The sequence below is a fragment of the Schistocerca americana genome, chromosome 2 (assembly GCF_021461395.2).
Source record: "Schistocerca americana isolate TAMUIC-IGC-003095 chromosome 2, iqSchAmer2.1, whole genome shotgun sequence".
In the NCBI taxonomy this organism is placed as follows: Eukaryota; Metazoa; Arthropoda; class Insecta; order Orthoptera; family Acrididae; genus Schistocerca; species Schistocerca americana.
Genome location: NC_060120.1, coordinates 737,546,512 through 737,565,695, shown reverse-complemented (window position 1 = coordinate 737,565,695; position 19,184 = coordinate 737,546,512). Strand labels below are relative to the sequence as shown.

General features: G+C 39.0%; 1 protein-coding gene across 3 annotated transcripts in view; it reads left to right on the top strand.

Moving 5' to 3' along the window:
• LOC124595620 (enhancer of mRNA-decapping protein 4) overlaps nucleotides 1–19,184 on the top strand; it is a 155,943-nt gene that overhangs the window by 75,173 nt on the left and 61,586 nt on the right. For all 3 annotated transcript variants that reach the window (XM_047134440.1, XM_047134441.1, XM_047134442.1), the window contains exons 6-8: nucleotides 600–898; nucleotides 2,014–2,203; nucleotides 18,115–18,283. In XM_047134440.1, the coding sequence (XP_046990396.1) occupies nucleotides 600–898; nucleotides 2,014–2,203; nucleotides 18,115–18,283 (658 nt within the window). The remainder of the gene's footprint in view (nucleotides 1–599; nucleotides 899–2,013; nucleotides 2,204–18,114; nucleotides 18,284–19,184) is intronic.

The window sequence follows — 19,184 nt, the reverse complement described above, 5'->3', positions numbered from 1 at the left end:
GTTGAGATGCAACAGCCTCATCCTGACCGCAACTGTAGCATGTATACACACAGTCTGTGGAGGGCATTCAAAAAATAAATGTGCCTAGGAGTAATTGTGCTGTCAACCTTGTCAGTATGGACGGGGAAACAGTTTACAATAATTACATTGTTGACTAACACATGGTAGCAGCGGCCAGCCAAATTACTGACCCGTTCACAGCATCACGTGCTAAGACAGCATAACAAACTGCCATATCATTCCTTTTCAAAAATTTTTGCCTTGCATTGCACCATATATGACTGGAAACACACAAAGAAACATGTGCGGTTGGCCAAAAGGATTAGGAAGGAGGTGGTGGATTTTGTAATAGAAAGATGCTGGGAGGGGTACTGCTCCATGGCATCAGGATTACGGAAATGGTGGGTGTTCATGTGCAATGACAGGCAGGGAGTCTGGCAGTAAGGAGATGTTTTTCGTTTTTGTCATTTCCTGTAATATGTAAGGTAATACAAACATTCCTTTCGCACAGTGTAATGATCCCTAAAACTTGAATTATACAACTTTTACTCTATGTATATATAAATAAATATGTTGAGTTTTACTTGTGTGTTTTTCAGGCGGAGTTGTGGAATGTTGGAACAGTGACAAGCCGTTATGGTGTAGGTCCTTTGCGACCTGATGATGTGGAAGAAGGCTATCTTGCAGTTCAGGAACACACTGATGCCATTGTTGATGCTGCATTCTCACCAGATGGAACAGCTTTGGCTACTGCTAGTAAAGATGGAGATGTGAAGTTCTTCCAAGTTTATATGCACAATGGTGGGAAACCGAGGTGCTTGCACTTTTGGCAGCCACACGATGGGAAACCTCTCTCATCCTTGTTTTTTCTTGACAATCACAAAGTGCACAATCCAGAGTGAGTAGTTCATATATCTTAATATTCAGGTTAATTGTTGCACGTTTCATATAATTTTTTGTGTTTATGAGTAAAAAAAAAGTCCTGTTGTTAACATTGCACAGAGGGTGATCTGAATGACTTACTTCCTTTCTATCTTTGTGACTTCTTCTTAATCCCTCTTCCCTACTGCTAAAAGAATGAGCCACTGGCTCTGAAAGCTTACAAATTTCCTTAACTTTTGGGTGTGTGTTCTCATGTATCCGCATCGTGAGATGATGATATATCTACCCAGTTACATTATATTTTTAGAATTTGAAAATTGACTATTTTCCTCACCTCTAAGTTCTTCATATGCTGTCATACTGAAGAAGAAATCTGTGACTCTGAAAACTACATTTGTAAGTTTTGCTTTTCCTCCTACCTTTCAACTGTATCAGTGGTAGATCATCTTGAAGTAATAGCTGATCCGTTCTTACTGTATGATAATTCTGATGCTTCACATATTATAAAAATTATTGTATTTCTTCATGAACTGGGACCCTGATTTGTTGTATTAGCAATACCTTACAGAATGAAAGAGACAATGGAACTTCACTTTATTAATTGATAACTCTGGTTAGCCTTAAATGTTCTTGAATAGAAAACAGTATTTCAGTCTCTTAAAAAAGCAAATCAGGCAATAACAGCAGTGAATTTCAGTTATGTTGATCTTTGGTTTTCATGTATGTACTTTAAGTTGTGGTTTTCTTGGTCATTTCTACTGTTTTTTGACATGCAAAATTTTTTATTTGATGTGCAAAAGATGTAATGGTGTGAAAATCACTTTTTTATTGGTAGCCCTGTATAATAATAAACAAGACAACCAGAAGTGTTCCTCAGAATGTTTGTCAAAACAATTAAATGTTTCAATTTTTAAATGTGTTGGTTGTGGAAAATTTATTTTCTCATACCATTGTTTTTACTTAAATAAAATTATTGATGACTTCAGGAGAGAGAAATGTAAAAATGTTTAAATTTTCTTTTACAGCTCACCATTGAGACACACTGATATTCTTATTTTGTTCTATCAGGTGTGGTAGTTAAAGCTCTGTGTGTAGATAGAATGCCTAATACTATGTTTTTCTGTATTATAGTACTCAATTCTGGAAGTTCGCTATTACTGGAGCAGAGAACAATTCTGAATTGAAAGTTTGGTCTTGTGAGTCCTGGACATGTCTTCAGACAGTTAAATTTAAACCTAAAGACCAGAATAAAGGTATTGTGCTCAAAGCTGGTCTGGACCTTGGAGCAGGACACTTACTCCTTTCTGATATCTATAATAAAGTGAGTACTTAGTTGATGTGTAGGTAAATATTTATAATCGTAAGCAGGGTGAGTGCTTGTTGACTATAATATCCTTGAAGTAATGATAACTGTGTGTTTTCAAAATATTTTGTCAATGAAATGACAGGTCTGAATATGTGCGACAGAAATCATGATATACCCCCACTGGCGTGAGATCACTCCATGTTAACATTCTATATTTTCTTAATATCAAACGTTGCCTCACCATCATTCCCAAAATCCCTTAACATGAAAACAAACCTTACATCTGCAGAAAGAACTGCAGTCCAGCACCTAAAAATTGATCCCAACCTTATAATGCGCCCTGCTAACAGAGGGTCCACCAATGTGGTTTTATACCACAGCAATTACCTGATGAAGGGACTCTCAGATTCATCCACCTACAAACCCTGCCCAGTGACGTCATTCCAGAAATCCAACAGGATCTCCAGTTCTTCAAATCCTCAGGCCCATTCCAGAATGCCTCCCCTGTGAGTCTCATCTCTCCTCACCCCTTCCACTCTCTTCATTCCTATCTTACACATTCTCCCTAAAGTCCATAAACCAAACCACCCAGGGAGCACTACTGTGGCCAGTTACGGTGTCCCGACTGAGGGGATCTCTGCTCCTGTGGATCACCACCTACAGAAACTATTACCTGTAATCTACCCCCTATATAAAAGATACCAATTGTTTCCTTCACAGACTATTCACAGTTACTGTTCTTTTACCACATGGCACCCTGCTCAGCATTGTTGTTGCCTCCCTCTACACCCACATCCGTAATTCCAATGGCCTTGCCACTATTGTACATGAACTTTCTCAACGCCCAACTGACTAAACCTAAGACCTCCTTCCTGATCACTGTGATCAACTATATCACCACCCGCAATTACTTAACCATCGAAGGCATCACGTACAAACAAATGCAGGATACAGAAATGGGCACTGAGTGGCACCATCCTACGCCAGTCTATTCATGGACCATCTGGAGGAATCCTTCCTAACCACTGAGAATCCCAAACCCTTCACCTGGTGCAGATTCATTGATGACATCCTCTTGATCTGGACTGAGGGTGAGGACACCATATCCATATTCCTCCAGAACCTCAACACCTTCTTCCCCATTCGCTTCACCTGGTGCTCCTGAACCCAATGAGCCACATTCCTCGGTGTTGACCTCCACCCCAAAGATGGCTACATCATTACCTCCATCCATACCAAACATACCAGTCAACAACATACTTCCACTTTGACAGCTGCCGCCTATTCCATACAAAGAAATCCCTTCCATACAGCCTATCTACATGTGATGAACAATCCCCCTCCATTCATACCAGGCATCTCCCAGAGGCCCTCACAGTCGAAATTAGTCTCCCAGTGTTGTATAGAAAGAGATCTCCCATGATTTGTCTCTCCAGTCACTTACCACCTCCCACATTTTCACCATCTGGCTACAAAGGAGCACTCTGTTCGTGACACAGTCCCTCCCAGGACTGGAGCTACTTAATCAAATTCTCCACTATGGTTTCGACTACCTCTCTTTGTGACCTGAAATGAGGAATATCCTACCCTCTATCCTTCCTGTCCCTTTCACAGTGGTGTTCCGCCACCCACCGAACCAATGCGATATCCTTGTCCACTCTACTCCACTTCTTCTCCCAACCTCTCGCCAGATGGCTCGTATTCTTGTAACAGATCTAGACGCAGAACCTGTGGCATACCTCCTCCCACCACCACCTACTCCAGTCCAGTTATAGGCATCACCTATCCCATCAGAGACAAGGTTACGTGTAAAAACAGTCATGTGATCTACAAACTAAGCTGCGAGAGAGAGAGAGAGAGAGAGAGAGCGTGTGCATAAGCACATATGCGCGCATTCGTTGATGAGTGCATATGCAGGCATGCGCTACTTTAGGAGGTGGTCTTTTGGTGAAAGCTCAGATGTATTGCAATTTTTTGTTGTACCTATTTGCGACTCTTAAGTCTCCTCTATATGTTGAGTAACAATGTATTCTTTTAATAATATTGTCATATTCTGTCTCAGGCTTTCCATTACTTAATTTTGTATGTGCTATGTTCAGTAAAGATACAGCTGATGGTGAGGTTCGGTCTTGAAGATCCGGCCGAGAGAAACTGAAGTGAAAGGTTAGTTTTAACACCACAATACTGGTCCTACGTGGAGATAGTTTGCCTGTGTCTTCCTCCAAACTTTCAGCTGACTTAACAAGTCACTTGTAAGGGGACCTATAGTTTGATGTGAACTTGAAACCAATGTCGAGGCATTTTCACATGTACAAATCATTGACAAAGTTGAAAGATTGAACCCTTAACCTTCAAATTTGTAGTTTCCATCCACTGTCCTCATAAGTGCAGAGTGAACAAGCCCAGTTTCAATGAATTTTAAAATGTTTCTAGACTCTGTCCTCTTCTCTATCATGGAAAGTATTTTTCTTCCATGCTAATCTTCTCTGTATCGTTCAAATTTTAGTATATGTACTGCCTAAAATTAATTTGTTAACTAATGTAATCGTTTTTGTGATTTGCACATCCTATAGCTGTGAATGGAAGTGCAGTTTCTCATTTCTATTTCTTCTTATACAATGCATTCCACCTATAGGAGTGTTTTCATTCTTCATTTCATGGAACTACAATGTACAAAGGTTTTCAGTGAATCTTAAGCTTCATCATTTAGGAAGGCAGAATTTTTTGTGATATATCATAGAAAGAAAACAGCTCCAAATTAATTTTTCAGGTAACACTATCACAGACTGTTTAACATTTTCTCTTTCAGTGCTTATCAGTTTTTTTTCTAACCATAATCACACTAGATTATCATAGGTATATGAAGTTGTAACTTCGTACTTCACTTATCAACAGAATGTGGTGGTAACAACTTCCTTTTTTAACATCTAACGATTATTTACTGTTATTACTGATTATTCTCTTTCGCATGACAGGTTTCAGGGAAATAATCTGCATTTTTGAGTGTGTTTTTATTATTTTGTTGTAAGTTCTTTCCAGTGCAAACATGCGAAAAACCCTTCATTATTGTTGCTTTGTATCTTGCAGGTACTGGTTTATGGGAAGTATGTGCAGAACAAGAAGCCTCAATAAAAACATATTTTCTCGTATTTGCTTTAAAACAAACTCTTCAGAATGGTGCAGTGGTTCACATAAAGCAAGCACCACATTTAATTTGTCAGTGTAATGAAACACCAATTTGAAAATAGAAATTACTTCCCAAAACGTATCACACATCACCATCATACTCCTAAACATCATTCACACTCATCATCATCCATTTGTAATTAACTATGGATATAGGCCTCTTTTAAACTTTGCCAACAGGTTATGATTGACAGCTTTTCTCATTTAAATTTACTCTACTGGTTTCTTTATGTTGTCAACTCTCTTCCATTATGACATCTCCAGGTCTTTTATTGTAATAAGGAATTCAGCACAATCTTGGTTCATCATTCCATCTCCCTCTATGTCCAGCCCATCTCTGTTTCAATTTTGTAAAAGTTGTTTTTATGTCCTGTCATACGTTAATATCAGGTGCTATGGAGAATAAAAGTTTTTGGAGATGAAAATGTAAAAAAAACTGACTTTTTCTATTTTCATCCATTAATGTCTTCTGACATTGTTTTCTGCAGTAACTCTTCATTGAGAGAGAAAAACTGCTTTTTGCACAGAATTGTGTAATAAGGATAATGTGCAGTATCCACTCTAGAACCACTTGTAGACAGCTCTTTAAGCAATTGGACATTTGACAACAGCCTGAAGTACATTTATTCCCTTACGGTGTTCGTTGTCAACAATCAGTCACAGTCTGAAAACAGGAACATTAATAAATATAATACTAGAAGGCCTTAGTGTGGTATAGAACGGAGTGAAGTTTTTAGCCATAAAAATCTTTGACCACTTATCCAATCTACATCTACATTCATACTCTGCAAGCCACCGCACACTGCATGGCAGAGGATACTTCTCATTGTACCACTCAAGTATGGAGTGTGGAAAGAATGATCATTTGAATGCCTCTGTGTGTGCTGTAATTGTTCTAATCTTGTCCTTACAGTCCCTCTGTGAGTGATACTGAGGGGGTTGTATTATATTCCTAGAGTCAGCATTTAAAGCCAGTTCTTGAAACATTTTAGCAGACTTTCTTGGGATGGGTTGTCTGTTTCCAACAGCCTGCCAGTTCAGTTTTTTCAGCATCACTGTAATGTGTTTCCAAGGATCAACAAACCTGTGACCATTTGTACTGAAATTCTCTGTATGTATTTTAGTCCTATCTGGTACCAGTACCACACACTTGAGCAATATTCTGGAATGTGTTGCGCAAGTGTTTTGTAAGCAATCTCCTTTGTAGACTGATTGTACTTCCCCAATATTCTTCCGATAAACAGAAGTCGACCACCTGCTTTATCCACAGTGATTTGTTTATGTACTACATGAATATTTCCATTGCTTATTGGGTAACTCTAATGTTTTGAACTTTTTGTGTGTTTAACATCGATGTTTCATGTACTAAGTGAGTATATAGACTTTGACACATTGGAAATTTGATTTTGAATATAGTATTCAGTCCCAGAAATGAGCTCCAAGCTGTTTTTACCTTCCTGTTTGTTTCTTTAAATATCCATTGCAGTGGCAACCGGCAATCATGTGCTAATGTGCTGCAGCCCTCTGTAAGTACTACACTTAAATTATGCCATTTCTCTTCAACTGTGAGCCAGGAATCACATTAAAAGAATTTCTATTTCTCTCCAAATATGTGCTGGTATGCAAATAAGCCAGATGAAAACATATGTTGTAGCCCTCTCTCCACTATAATTATAAATCTGTGTTGTGTGCTAAAACGGTCAGCCATGCTACAATAAACTCAGAGAAGGGAGGTAGCTGTTTGTTTTAGACTGTGCATGCCTTGATGTGACATCATCCCTTCCATCACTATGGGTGCTATGTTGCTCGCAGCACCAGATCAGTATTTTTATTTATTTATTTATTTAATTTTTTCAAAGTGCATATAAAGTGTTGTGCAAACAACATGGTGAATTCCGTAGGTGATCTGAGAAAGAGGCCCTTTTCCATTATATCTTTAGAGGAGAAAGCGAGTAGAAGCAGGTAATCGTGCCTTCAAGTACCTAGAATATTTTACCTGCGTGATCCACAGGAAAAGGTTAAATACTCTCCAAAGATTTGCGCATGGAATATGAGGAATTTTTGGCAGTAGTTGACATATTGGTGTTGTGGCCTAGTGGTGAAGTTGTTGGCTTGGGCTCAATTCCCGCCATTACCATTGGTATTTTTATTTTATTTTTTCCATTTTATTTTATTCCTTGCAGTGGTAAAGTATTAACTATAAAATTTAAATATGTTCAAATTGTGGAGTTTATATATGTAAAATTAATATATTCAGTTTAGTTATGAATTGAATATATTAATATTACGCTTGTAACTTAAAATTCTGTAGGTGGTAGTAAAAAAAGTGTATGAGGAAATTTGGTATGAATGTATGAAGAGTTGGATATGCAGGTGTGAAATTCACAATGAACTTTTTTGCTTTCCATGTTTGTTACTCAGGAACAGTGATGTTGGGGGTACAGGGGAGTGAAGGATCAAGGAAATATTAAAATATTAACCCTTTGAGAGTCAGCAATATGAAAAAAATATAATTTTAATTTTTTTATAAAATTAACATTTATTGTCATCGTAAGCAAAGAATAGAACAAGAAAGTGTCACAAAGTAAACAAACAATTCTTTTATGGAAGTGGTTTCACTATGGAGCCACTGGGACATTCAGTTATCTACCTATCACAAGCTCAGAAATTCTGCCACGGGAGATTCACGACTTACAGGAATATTTGGTGCAACTTCTTCAGAGAAGTTGTTCGCAGCTGCTAATTTGTGTGATGTTAACCATCTTATATGTGTATTTATCATAGTATGATCATCTTCACTATCATCAACAACTTGTCATGAATTGCATTTACAGTGAGTAGTTCAGGACCTGCCAAAGAAGTTGAAGTTCTGGGTCACTTTCTGCCTCGGATTTCTGTACTCCCAAATCACTGGGAATGCTGTCTTCTTTAAAAGATGGACATTTAGATCATGTGCGACATCTCAAAACTTTCGCAAACTCATAATGCCTATAACAAATTATAGTCCTAAATAGCAAGTGAAAAGTGGGCCTAAAATTTAAGAAATTTATATCCACTTGAAGAATGAATTATAAAAGTATGTACACCACCAGTGGGTTTTTGTTAAAGCTACTCAAAAGAAATGTCAGTGATATCCTCAACATGACCATTACGCAAAAACTACTTGCCAATTAAATTAAGTAACTAAAATTTGTAGTCACAAATTTTCTGCAATCATGTAGCAGAAACTCCACACTGGCTGCTGCTTTGAATGCTGTAAGCAACTGCTGCATTGAACTATATTCGTAGAAGTGCATCAGTGTATGTCTTGGAGTCGTCTTGCATAACATTGATGATTTCAAATGAAAGGCACTGGGACTTAAAAAAAAAAAAAAAGTGCTTTGAGGCCAAAACCACTGGGACTCGAAAGAGTTAATAAATTAACATAGGAGAAATCATAAACACATAAACAACATACTTGATCTTAGTGCATTAGATAAAGCTAATATCACAACAATATTAACTCACACCTATCATAATGATACAGTGAAACACAATCTGTTTACGCATAGAGGATGAGGAATTTTTGAGAAGTAATTGGCATGTGGGTGCCATGGTGCAGTGATAAAGTGCACAGATTGGCAATTCGTTGTCTGTGGTTTGATTCGTGCTACTGTAATCTTTCACTCCCCACCCCCTGCCCTTGCAATGTCCTAAGTACACAAATTCAACAGTCTTTACTGTTTTCCCATCAGCATACTGACTGTATTATTTTGGTCTTACTGTAATTAATCTTCAGGCTTACCGTCATACTGGCTCAGTTCTGTTCCTCAGTAATTTGCTGGAGTTACAAAGGGTTCTAGGAAAGTTTCGTGATACAGCTTTGTTTATTTAATTTTTTTTGAAGTAATTTCCGCCACATTGAATACACTTCTCCATCCTCCAAAATCAGTCCCTAAACCAGTTCTCCCAAGTTTCTGAAGAGAATATGGCACACTTGACGTCCCAAGAACTTAGGAAGTCCTCATCACTCGAAAACTGCACTCCTTTCAGCTTCATTTTCACATGTGGGAACAGTGCAAAGTCACAATGAACAATGTCTGGACTGTAAGGAGGCTGCTGAAGACGTTTCGGTTCTGCACCCCGTAAATATTCGGTGCATGCTTTGACATGGTGAGCTGGAGTGTTGTCTTGATGGAGGAATAAAGTGTCCATTCTTGGATTCGGCTGCAGATTCTTCAAAGATTGGATGACTTGGGGCAGGCGCTGCTCAGTGTACCACGTAGCTGTGACTGTCTTCTGTGTGTCCAAAACAACATGCTACCAATTCCACTCCATCTGAAAAAAAAAGGCTATCATTTTCTTCTTTACTGATCAGGATTTTCTGACAGCTATGGGTGTGTCATCATCTTCAAAGACCCTAACTTCATTTTGAGTCTTAGTTGACACATCATAATATAAGGGTAATTCCAAAAGTAAGGTCTCCTATTTCTTATAAGTACATAGACCTGTTTATTTCTACAATGGTTTACATCAGTTTACAGCTTGAACATTTAGCTATTTTTCGACATAATCACCATTTCTGTCAATGCATTTTTGTAGACGCTATGGCAGTTTTTGAATGCCCATGTCATACTGGCTTGTTGCCATGATGATGTTCAGAAAGTTATGAACCTCTTCTTTCACCTCATAGTCGGAACCTCTTCTTTCACCTCATAGTCGGAGCTGAATCGCTTTCCGGCCAAGTGTTCTTTTAAACTAGGGAACAGGTAATAGTCACTGGGTGCCAAGTCAGGACTTTAGGGTGGGTGAGTGATTATGTTCCACAGAAACTGTTGCAGGAGAGCAACGGTTTGCCGAGCGATGTGTGGGCGAGCGTTGTCATGGAGAATGTGTACGCCCTTGCTCAACATTCCTCTTCTCCAGTTCTGAATTGCCCGTTTGAGTTTTTTCGGTCTCTCAATACCTGTCGATGTTAATTGTGGTCCCAGTGGGCATAAAGTCGACAAACTGTACCCCTTTCTGATCCCAAAAAACAGTTGTCATGACTTTACCGGCAGACTGTGTTTGTTTGAATTACCATGGCATTGGCGAAGAAGGATGCCGCCACTGGCGTGATTGTTGCTTGGTCTCAGGTGTAAAGTGGTATGCCCAGGTTTCGTCACCCATGACAATTTAGTCCTGAAAGTTGTCCTGTTCGGCTGCAAGGTGGTGAAGAAATGCGCAGGAAGCATCAACTCGTTGCCGTATGTGGCCCTCAGTCAGCATACGTGGCACCCATCTTGCGCTCACCTTCCGGGAGTTCAGTGTTTCTGTTAACATTCTGTGAGCAGTGCTTTGGGAAACCTCAGGAACCAACGTGCAGAGATCATCCAGGGTGATCTGTCGATCTTCACACATGCTTTGCTCAACCATCAACACTGTCTCCTCAGAAATTGACAGTCTCCCACTTCTTTGTTCGTTGTGAATTTCAGTCCGACCAGCTGCAAACTCTCTACACCACTTACGAACATTTTTGACATCCATGCACAACTCACCATTCACATGTCAGACGGTGATGGATCTCAAATAGCACAGTGCCCTTTGCGTTCAAAAACCGAATAACTGTGCACAATTCGCACTTGGCGGTAACATCCAACCGGATCTCCATTCTCAACGGTTGCCAAGCCAGGACTGAGCGCCTCAGCATGGCGTGTGCATGTTTACACACAACACTAGAAACTCTCTTCATAACAGCTTGACCAACTGCCACACAGAGTTCTGTACTTATAAAAAAATAGAAGACCTTACTTTTGGGATTACCCTCATAGTACAGCCAAGTTTCATCACCTGTCACAATGTTGTTCACATACTGAGATTGTCCCTTAGAAACCTTCTTTAACATCTCCAAGCACCAAGTCACGCATCATGTTAACTGCTCTTCCATCAGTCTATTCAGCACCCAGAGATGACAAAGTTTCTTTACTTGCAACCGATCATGCAGACTCGAATGAATTGCTGGTGCATTTAGCCCTAAGGCTCAATGTTTTCTTCCATAACTGATGATCATGACTTCCCCATCCTCTCAGCATCCTCCAGAGCCAGATTTCCTCCTTGGAATTCTCTGTACCACCTGAATATAGTTTTATGATGTGGACACACATCAAGTGCAAGAGTCGTTTCTTCAATGCACTGGTCTATGTTTGAACCATGTGGAAAGCTGTACCACAAAACTGCCTGAATTTCAAGACATGATTACAGTGGCATAACAAGCACTTCAAACTAGCCCTGCTAGTGAATGACTTTGCCCACAGACTTGGCACAGTGGCTACAATGCCAGTATGAAGTAGTCTCAGAAGACAGCAACAATCGGGCTCTTGTGATTTATTGTTGTGTCGCATTGCAAAAAATTTCCATAACCCTTTGTATTCTGGATCCAGAGGAAAAAAATTGCATCTGCAAATTGAAAACTGTCCAGAATAGATCTGTTTATGTAGTTTTCTTCAAACCAGTTTCTTGATTTCAAGACAACAAACAAAGCTATAGAAAATCATTGTAATCGAATGGAAACTGTAGCTTTGTTGTTTCTTCAAAACAGCAATGTAAGTAGGTGCTATTCCTTATCAAGTTCTGCCAGCATAGATTTTATTTGACAGTCCAGTGCTTTCTCGTAGTCTATTAACACCAGTGAAAGCAGTAGATGACATTTGTTGCTTCTGCCTTTAACTTTGTTATGAAACTGTTGATGGTCCATTTTTCTACACCCATTTCTGAATCAGCTTGGTCATTTGCCTGGTTAAAGACCAAGAGCAAGGATTTTTGTAAAAAATTTATATACCAGTGACAAAAGATGAATGGGCTTGTAATTCTTCAGGTCTTACCTGGTCTCTTTCTTATGGATTTAAACAATTCACCGTAAAGGAAAATGTGGTCTGTATGTGCAGTCAGCTAATTTAGACATTTGTTATTTTGAAGCTTCTAAAATAAAAACATACTAATATGGAAACATTGTAAAATATTAAAAGATATAATAACAGTTGTTACAATCCTGGCAAAAGCTGTTTCCTCTAGTTCCATGTGGTTAACCATGTTTGGTGTGGCATATAAATCAAATTACTATTCCAGATTTGAAGCCACATTTGACATAATCCGTATTCAACATTATTATTTAAGAAATTTCTCCATGTAAAGAACAAATATTTGGGGTCCGAGAAGTTCATTTAAAAGATGTTTTATGCAGGGTGTATACGACCCGGGACATCCAGGAAAAACCCAGGAATTTTTTCAACCGGGAAAAATCTGGGAATTTTTCATTGTTTTAGTTTTCAGTTAAATTTTTGTAATTTTGACTGGTAAGATCCGTTACTCTAACAAAGGATATTTCTGTATCGCGCTACTGCAGAATAATACTGCAGCATTAAAACATGAATGAGAGAAAAAAACTAAAATAAAACTTAAATTGCAAAGGAAATGTGCCATATAAAATAACACAATGCTCGTACAAGTGTCTGCCAACAGCAAAATGTGTCAAACGCTTTTGGAAGACTATGCAATGCTTCATAACAACAAATTGCTTTCAATGAGCGTGACGTCACAACTGTTTACATTAGACTCATTTAATCAGTTACGAGTGGGCTCATGCACACGCGCAGTTGAGTTGCATATGAGTGCTTCACCCACTTCTGGCTACAGAAATGTGGCTGTTGGCTGTGTAAGCAGCAGTAGCAGCAACCAGCCACATGGTACCCGGAAAAATTTTACTGACGTGCCCAAGCTGCCAGATTCACGCGTGTGCAGCAGGCCCGGATCTAGTGGGGAGTGAGGGCAAACCGGGGTATCTGAACCGGGCGGCAATTTCGGGGGAGGGGGCAAATTCATATTCTTGAGGAAAAAAAACCTTGTTTCACAAAGCACCTAGCATCCAGCGCATGTCGGTCTATCGATTATTCATATGATTTTGAAACACACCACTACTGGTTTTTGAACACATTCTAAGTTGATTTCTGAATGAATTATAAGTTGATTTTTGAAAGCGTGCATAGTGTATATAATGTCTCTGCCAGGGGAATCCTCGTCACATCTAGAAATAAACTTTCCTGCAGACAAAACGGGACCGGGCTATACGAGCCGAGTAGAATAAAGCCGAACCGGCGAATGCCAAGTGCTGCTTGTTTATGTGGTTGATTCAGTTTGCGAATGTTCAGCGTTGTTATAATTACTAGCGAAATCCATAGATACAGACTACCTGAGTGGAAATAAACGACTAACCTATTACCTATTATCTTCTCGGTGTATCCAAGAAAGTGAAATTTTTTGGCCAGATTGCTACGTGAGACAGGGCCAGTTGTAGACACTGGCTAGCAGCCGCTTAAGTTCCATTCCGGGAGCAGTGCAGAAAACGCATTGTACGAACAAGTAATAACGCATAACTGGAGAATAATCGCTGGATAACTAAACCGGTGATTGTGGCAGGGTTAGTGAAGTTAACTGGAGGAGGAGTTTTGACAGTGGTAGGAATAGTTACAGAATTAGTGATGACAAGACTGTTTGTTAGAATGGGGAAGGAGAAGAAACGGGGACGTCACACAAATTATGGAAGAATATGACGATTCCAAATTTATACAGAAATTTTGTTCTACTACTTCTTGGTCTCGTGCATGAGAAACTGGAGCGTATGAATGAAATGTGAAACTATTTCCTAACATAAAGCTTTTTGCTTGTAGTAGGCCAAATAGATATTTCGTATTGGTACTTCGTGAATTATATTCTGTCATATTATAAAAATGATCATTATTGCCAAAACAGTCTCGCATATTTGGTGTGTGTTAAAATTGCTGAAATATTAGAAAGCACACAGTGACAAAATAGATGTAATCAGATCGAGAAACCACACTAATCTTGGGTACTATTTGTATTAACAGCTTTTTCAGTATTAGACAATGACATTTCTATTTTTCATGTAGCAAAATGTTTAACAAAAATTGATAAGGTAATAGTACTTTCGCAGAAAGGAAAGCATGCCATGTAAAACTGTAGCAAGATTAGAGAGAAAAATCGCTAGGACCTAAGGATTGAAGAAATGTGTACTGTCTTGCCTGTCTCTTGTCTTTACTGGTTTTGGGTTCCTATATTTAATTTTATGTTGCACAGAAGAGCAAGTTATTAGCTAATAGGCAATAAAGAGTCCACTTTTTCTGAAGAGTTCTTGTTCTCCTGGTTACAAATAATCCTATCCAGCATTAATTGTGAGGGGCTTTTTACAAAAAAGAAAGGGGGGGGGGGAGGAGGATGTCAAACCGGCCGACTGGGAGCAGGAGAGGTGTTACATGACATTTTAATTACCGTATTTACTCGAAGCTAAGCCGCACTCGATTCTAAGCCGCACCTGAAAAATGAGACTCGAAATTCAAGGGGAGTGAAAAGTTTTAGGCCGCACCACCAAATCTAAACAAAGTTGGTCCATTGTAATATGAGACACAAATTAGGTCGAATGAATGACAATACAGCTACAGTAGTTTGGTTCGAGTCGTTAGCTTAGCAGTTAAGCTTTACCAGGTAGCCATCGCTATGCGTCAGGCCCTCCGTCTGTATTTATACGGGTACCCTTCCTTTTTCACGTGCTTCCTCTGGTTTGAATCGATTGCTTATTTTTCTTTGATCTGATAAGTGCTGTTCTCTTTGTTATAGGTGTTTACATCAGTCTAAGCTGAAAATTCATTACTGTGCTGTGTCGTGCATTGTTTGTCGCATTCTGATAATGAGTGTTTACGACCTGTCGCCACTCTTGGCATGGCTAACGTTTGTGCGCACTACCGCTGCTTTCAATTAAAAAACAAAAGAGAGGAATTTTCTCATTAGCAAAACAATAGCAAGAGACTGCTATTTGTTGTTACTTACACTGCTGCTTTCTTCGATAATCATCAAGAAGCAAATAATAGACTGCGTATGATAGAAATTGTTTTGAACGAGAGTTTAGCGAAAATTTTTCTCCGTTTGAAAATCTTTGCAGACGCCTCTTTAGTACATTACATTCTGCACAGAAATCAGAGTCATCTTAGATTTAAAACTGTAGTCAATTGCCGTGCTTCATTTCTGATTGTACCACTATTATGCATAAGAATAATACGAAAATAAGCATGACACGATATGTATATTCTTCCGCGTTTGCTGTTGTCTAACTCTAGTTTCGTAGTTTATTAGGCAGACAGGATTTAAATGAGATAGCAGCAAACACGAAACAATACATGGCAAAATGTTTATATTCGTATTATTCTTATGGTGAAGAGAATACTGCATGTGATTCACAATACATAAAAGTTCCTATTAGCAATCATCTCACAGGTAGGAAAAAATTCAGAACGTAGAGGTGGCCATACTGACAAACATCCCAAACAGTCTTGCCAGTTGGATTTTTGTAGTACATTGAAATGCTGCTACATTCAAAGATGAACAATACGGAATTTGTATTTACTTCATCGGATAATGTATGAAAATGCAGTGGTCGAAACTCGGAGCGGAGAAAAAAAGCTCATCTTCCACTTTTTTTTTAATTTATTTACTGACTCAGAGATTTTGGCGCCAATATGTATCTTTGTGTAGCGCTACATATATTCGATGGCAGAACTTAGTTGTGGCGGCACCTACCAACATTTTTCAGAACTTCCGCTTACTTTGCACTCGATTCTAAGCCGCAGGCGGTTTTTTGGATTACAAAAGCCGGAAAAAAAGTGCGGCTTCGATTCGAGTAAATACGGTACTACTGTCTTGAAATAGTTTGATGGCATCCACTAAAAAATATGCATGTTTGAGTTCCACAGAGCGAAATACAGTGACATGCAGTATAACAATGTTGTTTGAAGATGCGTGGCACCTCACGGCATGCTTAAGACCAAATAACGTGTCTTACATTTTCTCGAAGATATATCTTTTATGTATCAGACTCTTCAGAAAGATGTGCACTACAAAACGAACTTATTTTTGAAAAGTATATATATATATATAAAAAACAAAGATGATGTGACTTACCAAACGAAAGCGCTGGCACGTCGATAGACACACAAACATACACACAAAATTCAAGCTTTCGCAACAAACTGTTGCCTCATCAGGAAAGAGGGAAGGAGAGGGAAAGACGAAAGGATGTGGGTTTTAAGGGAGAGGGTAAGGAGTCATTCCAATCCCGAGAGCGGAAAGACTTACCTTAGGGGGGAAAAAGGACGGGTATACACTCGCTCGCGCGCGCACACACACACACACACACACACACACACACACACACACACACACACACACACACACACACATATTTAAAGACCTTTAAATATGTCTGCTTGTGTCTGTATATGTGTTGATGGATATGTGTGCCATTTAGAAGAATTTCGATCCCAGAAGATTAGAGATTTATGTCGGTATTAAAAATTTTGCTGGCGTATTTGTGTGATGTATCTTAAAGTGTAACATGCGCTAAACAGATCAACATAAGTGAAAGCTTAGCTTCTCTTGTAGCTTATTAATCTTAGAAACAAATATTATATGCGAAAGCTTTTCTTTTCTTCTAGCAACACTATGTATATTAACTTAAACCATTTACTTTTCCTGTTGGTGGAATTAGAATTTATACTTTCGTAATATGAAAATATGCAGCGTACGTGTTGCTGCACATCAAAGATCTTTCCAAAACGTGTTTTCTCCCCCTGAGTGTCGTTTTCTAAAGTGCTGGGAAATTCTACACTGCTGTATAAAACCATATCCTATCTAAGGATAAGTTTTGCAGTTTCGAGGGAAAGTACAATGTCACTTAACATGGCAAAAGCGTATTTTCACCCGGGAGAAAATGTGTTTTTAACCGGGAGATATGGGAAAAGTCCGGGAATTTTTTCTCCTTGTCCGCGTATACACCCTGTTTATTGTATTTGTAATTTAGATTGCTACTCACCATAAAGATGACATGTTGCATTGCAGACAGGCACAGTGAAAAGACAGTCACACATTTAGCTATCAGCCAAAGCATTCGTCAGAAAAGGAAAAACGTGCACACGCACCCCTCTCACGCAAACATGGCCAATGAACTCTAGCTCCAGCAGCTCGGATGGAATCGGTTACAGTTTAGCCTGTGTGGGTTTTAGGTACTAGGCACAATGGAGATGTCATCCCAAATGGGAGGGCTAAACAATAAAGAATGTCACAGAATTTCATAATGTATTTAACACAAATCAATCAACATGCTGCATTTGCTCATTCTTTATAGTGCAAACTTTAGAACATCTTATGCAAAATGAATGTTGCTGGCAGTCTCCAAATGTGCCTAGTTTTGTTGTTGGGCAAGCATATTGAGAGCAGCAGACATGATTTTTCTTTTGTATCAGATTTTGCAGTGTGATATCTTGAAGTGTTGTTCATTGTAAGTTTCCCTTTTTCTGTCACTATTACTGAAAACCAACACCCAGTATTGTCAAAATCAGATATGAAGAGTAGATGCAACATCAGCCCAGTTAAAACTAGAGCAATTTGTTTTGAAGTCTCTTCCTTTTAATTCTGTTGGATGTTGCACCATCATAACCCTGACAATGTTCCAAGGCATATTTACATTTTATTGATCAGAATAGTTCATTCAACAGGGAACAAAGGTAGTTCTTTAGTTCAACAGTGCAACATTCGGAAAGCATCCTAAATGTATTGTATTGAATAATGTCAGTAAGTTTCCATCTAATTGGTAACTAGTCCCTATAACTGCTAAATGGTTGTTTGCCATCTATTTTACTAATACAGTTATTTGTTCCCAGGTATTGTATATTTTCCAAATAAGTAAAGACAAGCTGGACAGTGTCGCATATATTTCTTCAGCTTCAGAAATGTTTCTTTCATACCCAATTTTGAGCTTTGGCATTGTTGATGCTGGTTTGAGGCACGTTAAAAGTGTAAGTTCATCGAGCCTGGATGAGATTTGCAATGGTAAGTTTAGTAAATAATTATTAAATTCTGAACAGAAAGAGTATTTTTTCCCATGGATTGAAATTTATTCGTGTGTTTTGATTGTAACTTGTAGAATAATTTATACATACTGCTCCCTACCCCTTGTCTCATTGCTCTTATCTCTGTAATAGACCTACTTGCAAGACCTGTACCATACATCCTCCCACCACCACCTACTCCAGTCTGGTCACAAGCATCACCTATTGCGTCAAAGGCCTGTGAAGGCAATTACGTGATCTAAAAGTTAAGCTGCAACCACTGTACCACATTCTATGTGGGCATGACAACCAACAAGCTTTCTGTCCAAATGGCAACTGACAAACAGTCGCCAAGAGGCAGCTGGACGATCCAGCTGCTGACCATGGTGCCCAACACAACGTTTTTCACTTCAGTGAGTGCTTCAGTCTGCATCCCCTGGGTCCTTCCTAACACCACCAGATTTTCGGAAATGCACAGATGGGAACTATCCTTGCAATGTATACGTTCTCTTAATCCTGCTCACCTCTTCATTAATTCCTGTCCTTTACCCGCCTATCCCCTTCCCTGCACCCACTCGAGCACCATACAACCTTCCATTCCTCCAACTCATTCAGTCTTTTTACTTCTCTTCTTGTCTGCTCCCTTCATCATTAAAGAAAATTTCAAAATAGCATACTTCAAAGGAATAGACGACATTTTGTTACAGTACACTAAATCAACACATTAAAGTAATCATCTAGAATATACAGCATAGGCAAGTTGAAAAAGAGAATAATGGGGAGAAATGTGCTTGCTGCCTCCAGCCTCTCACTTGCCGCCCCCCCCCCCCCCTCCCACCCTCACTGTGGAGCTCTGACCTCATAAAGGTGATAAATCACAGTTTCATCAGTGAAACAACTTA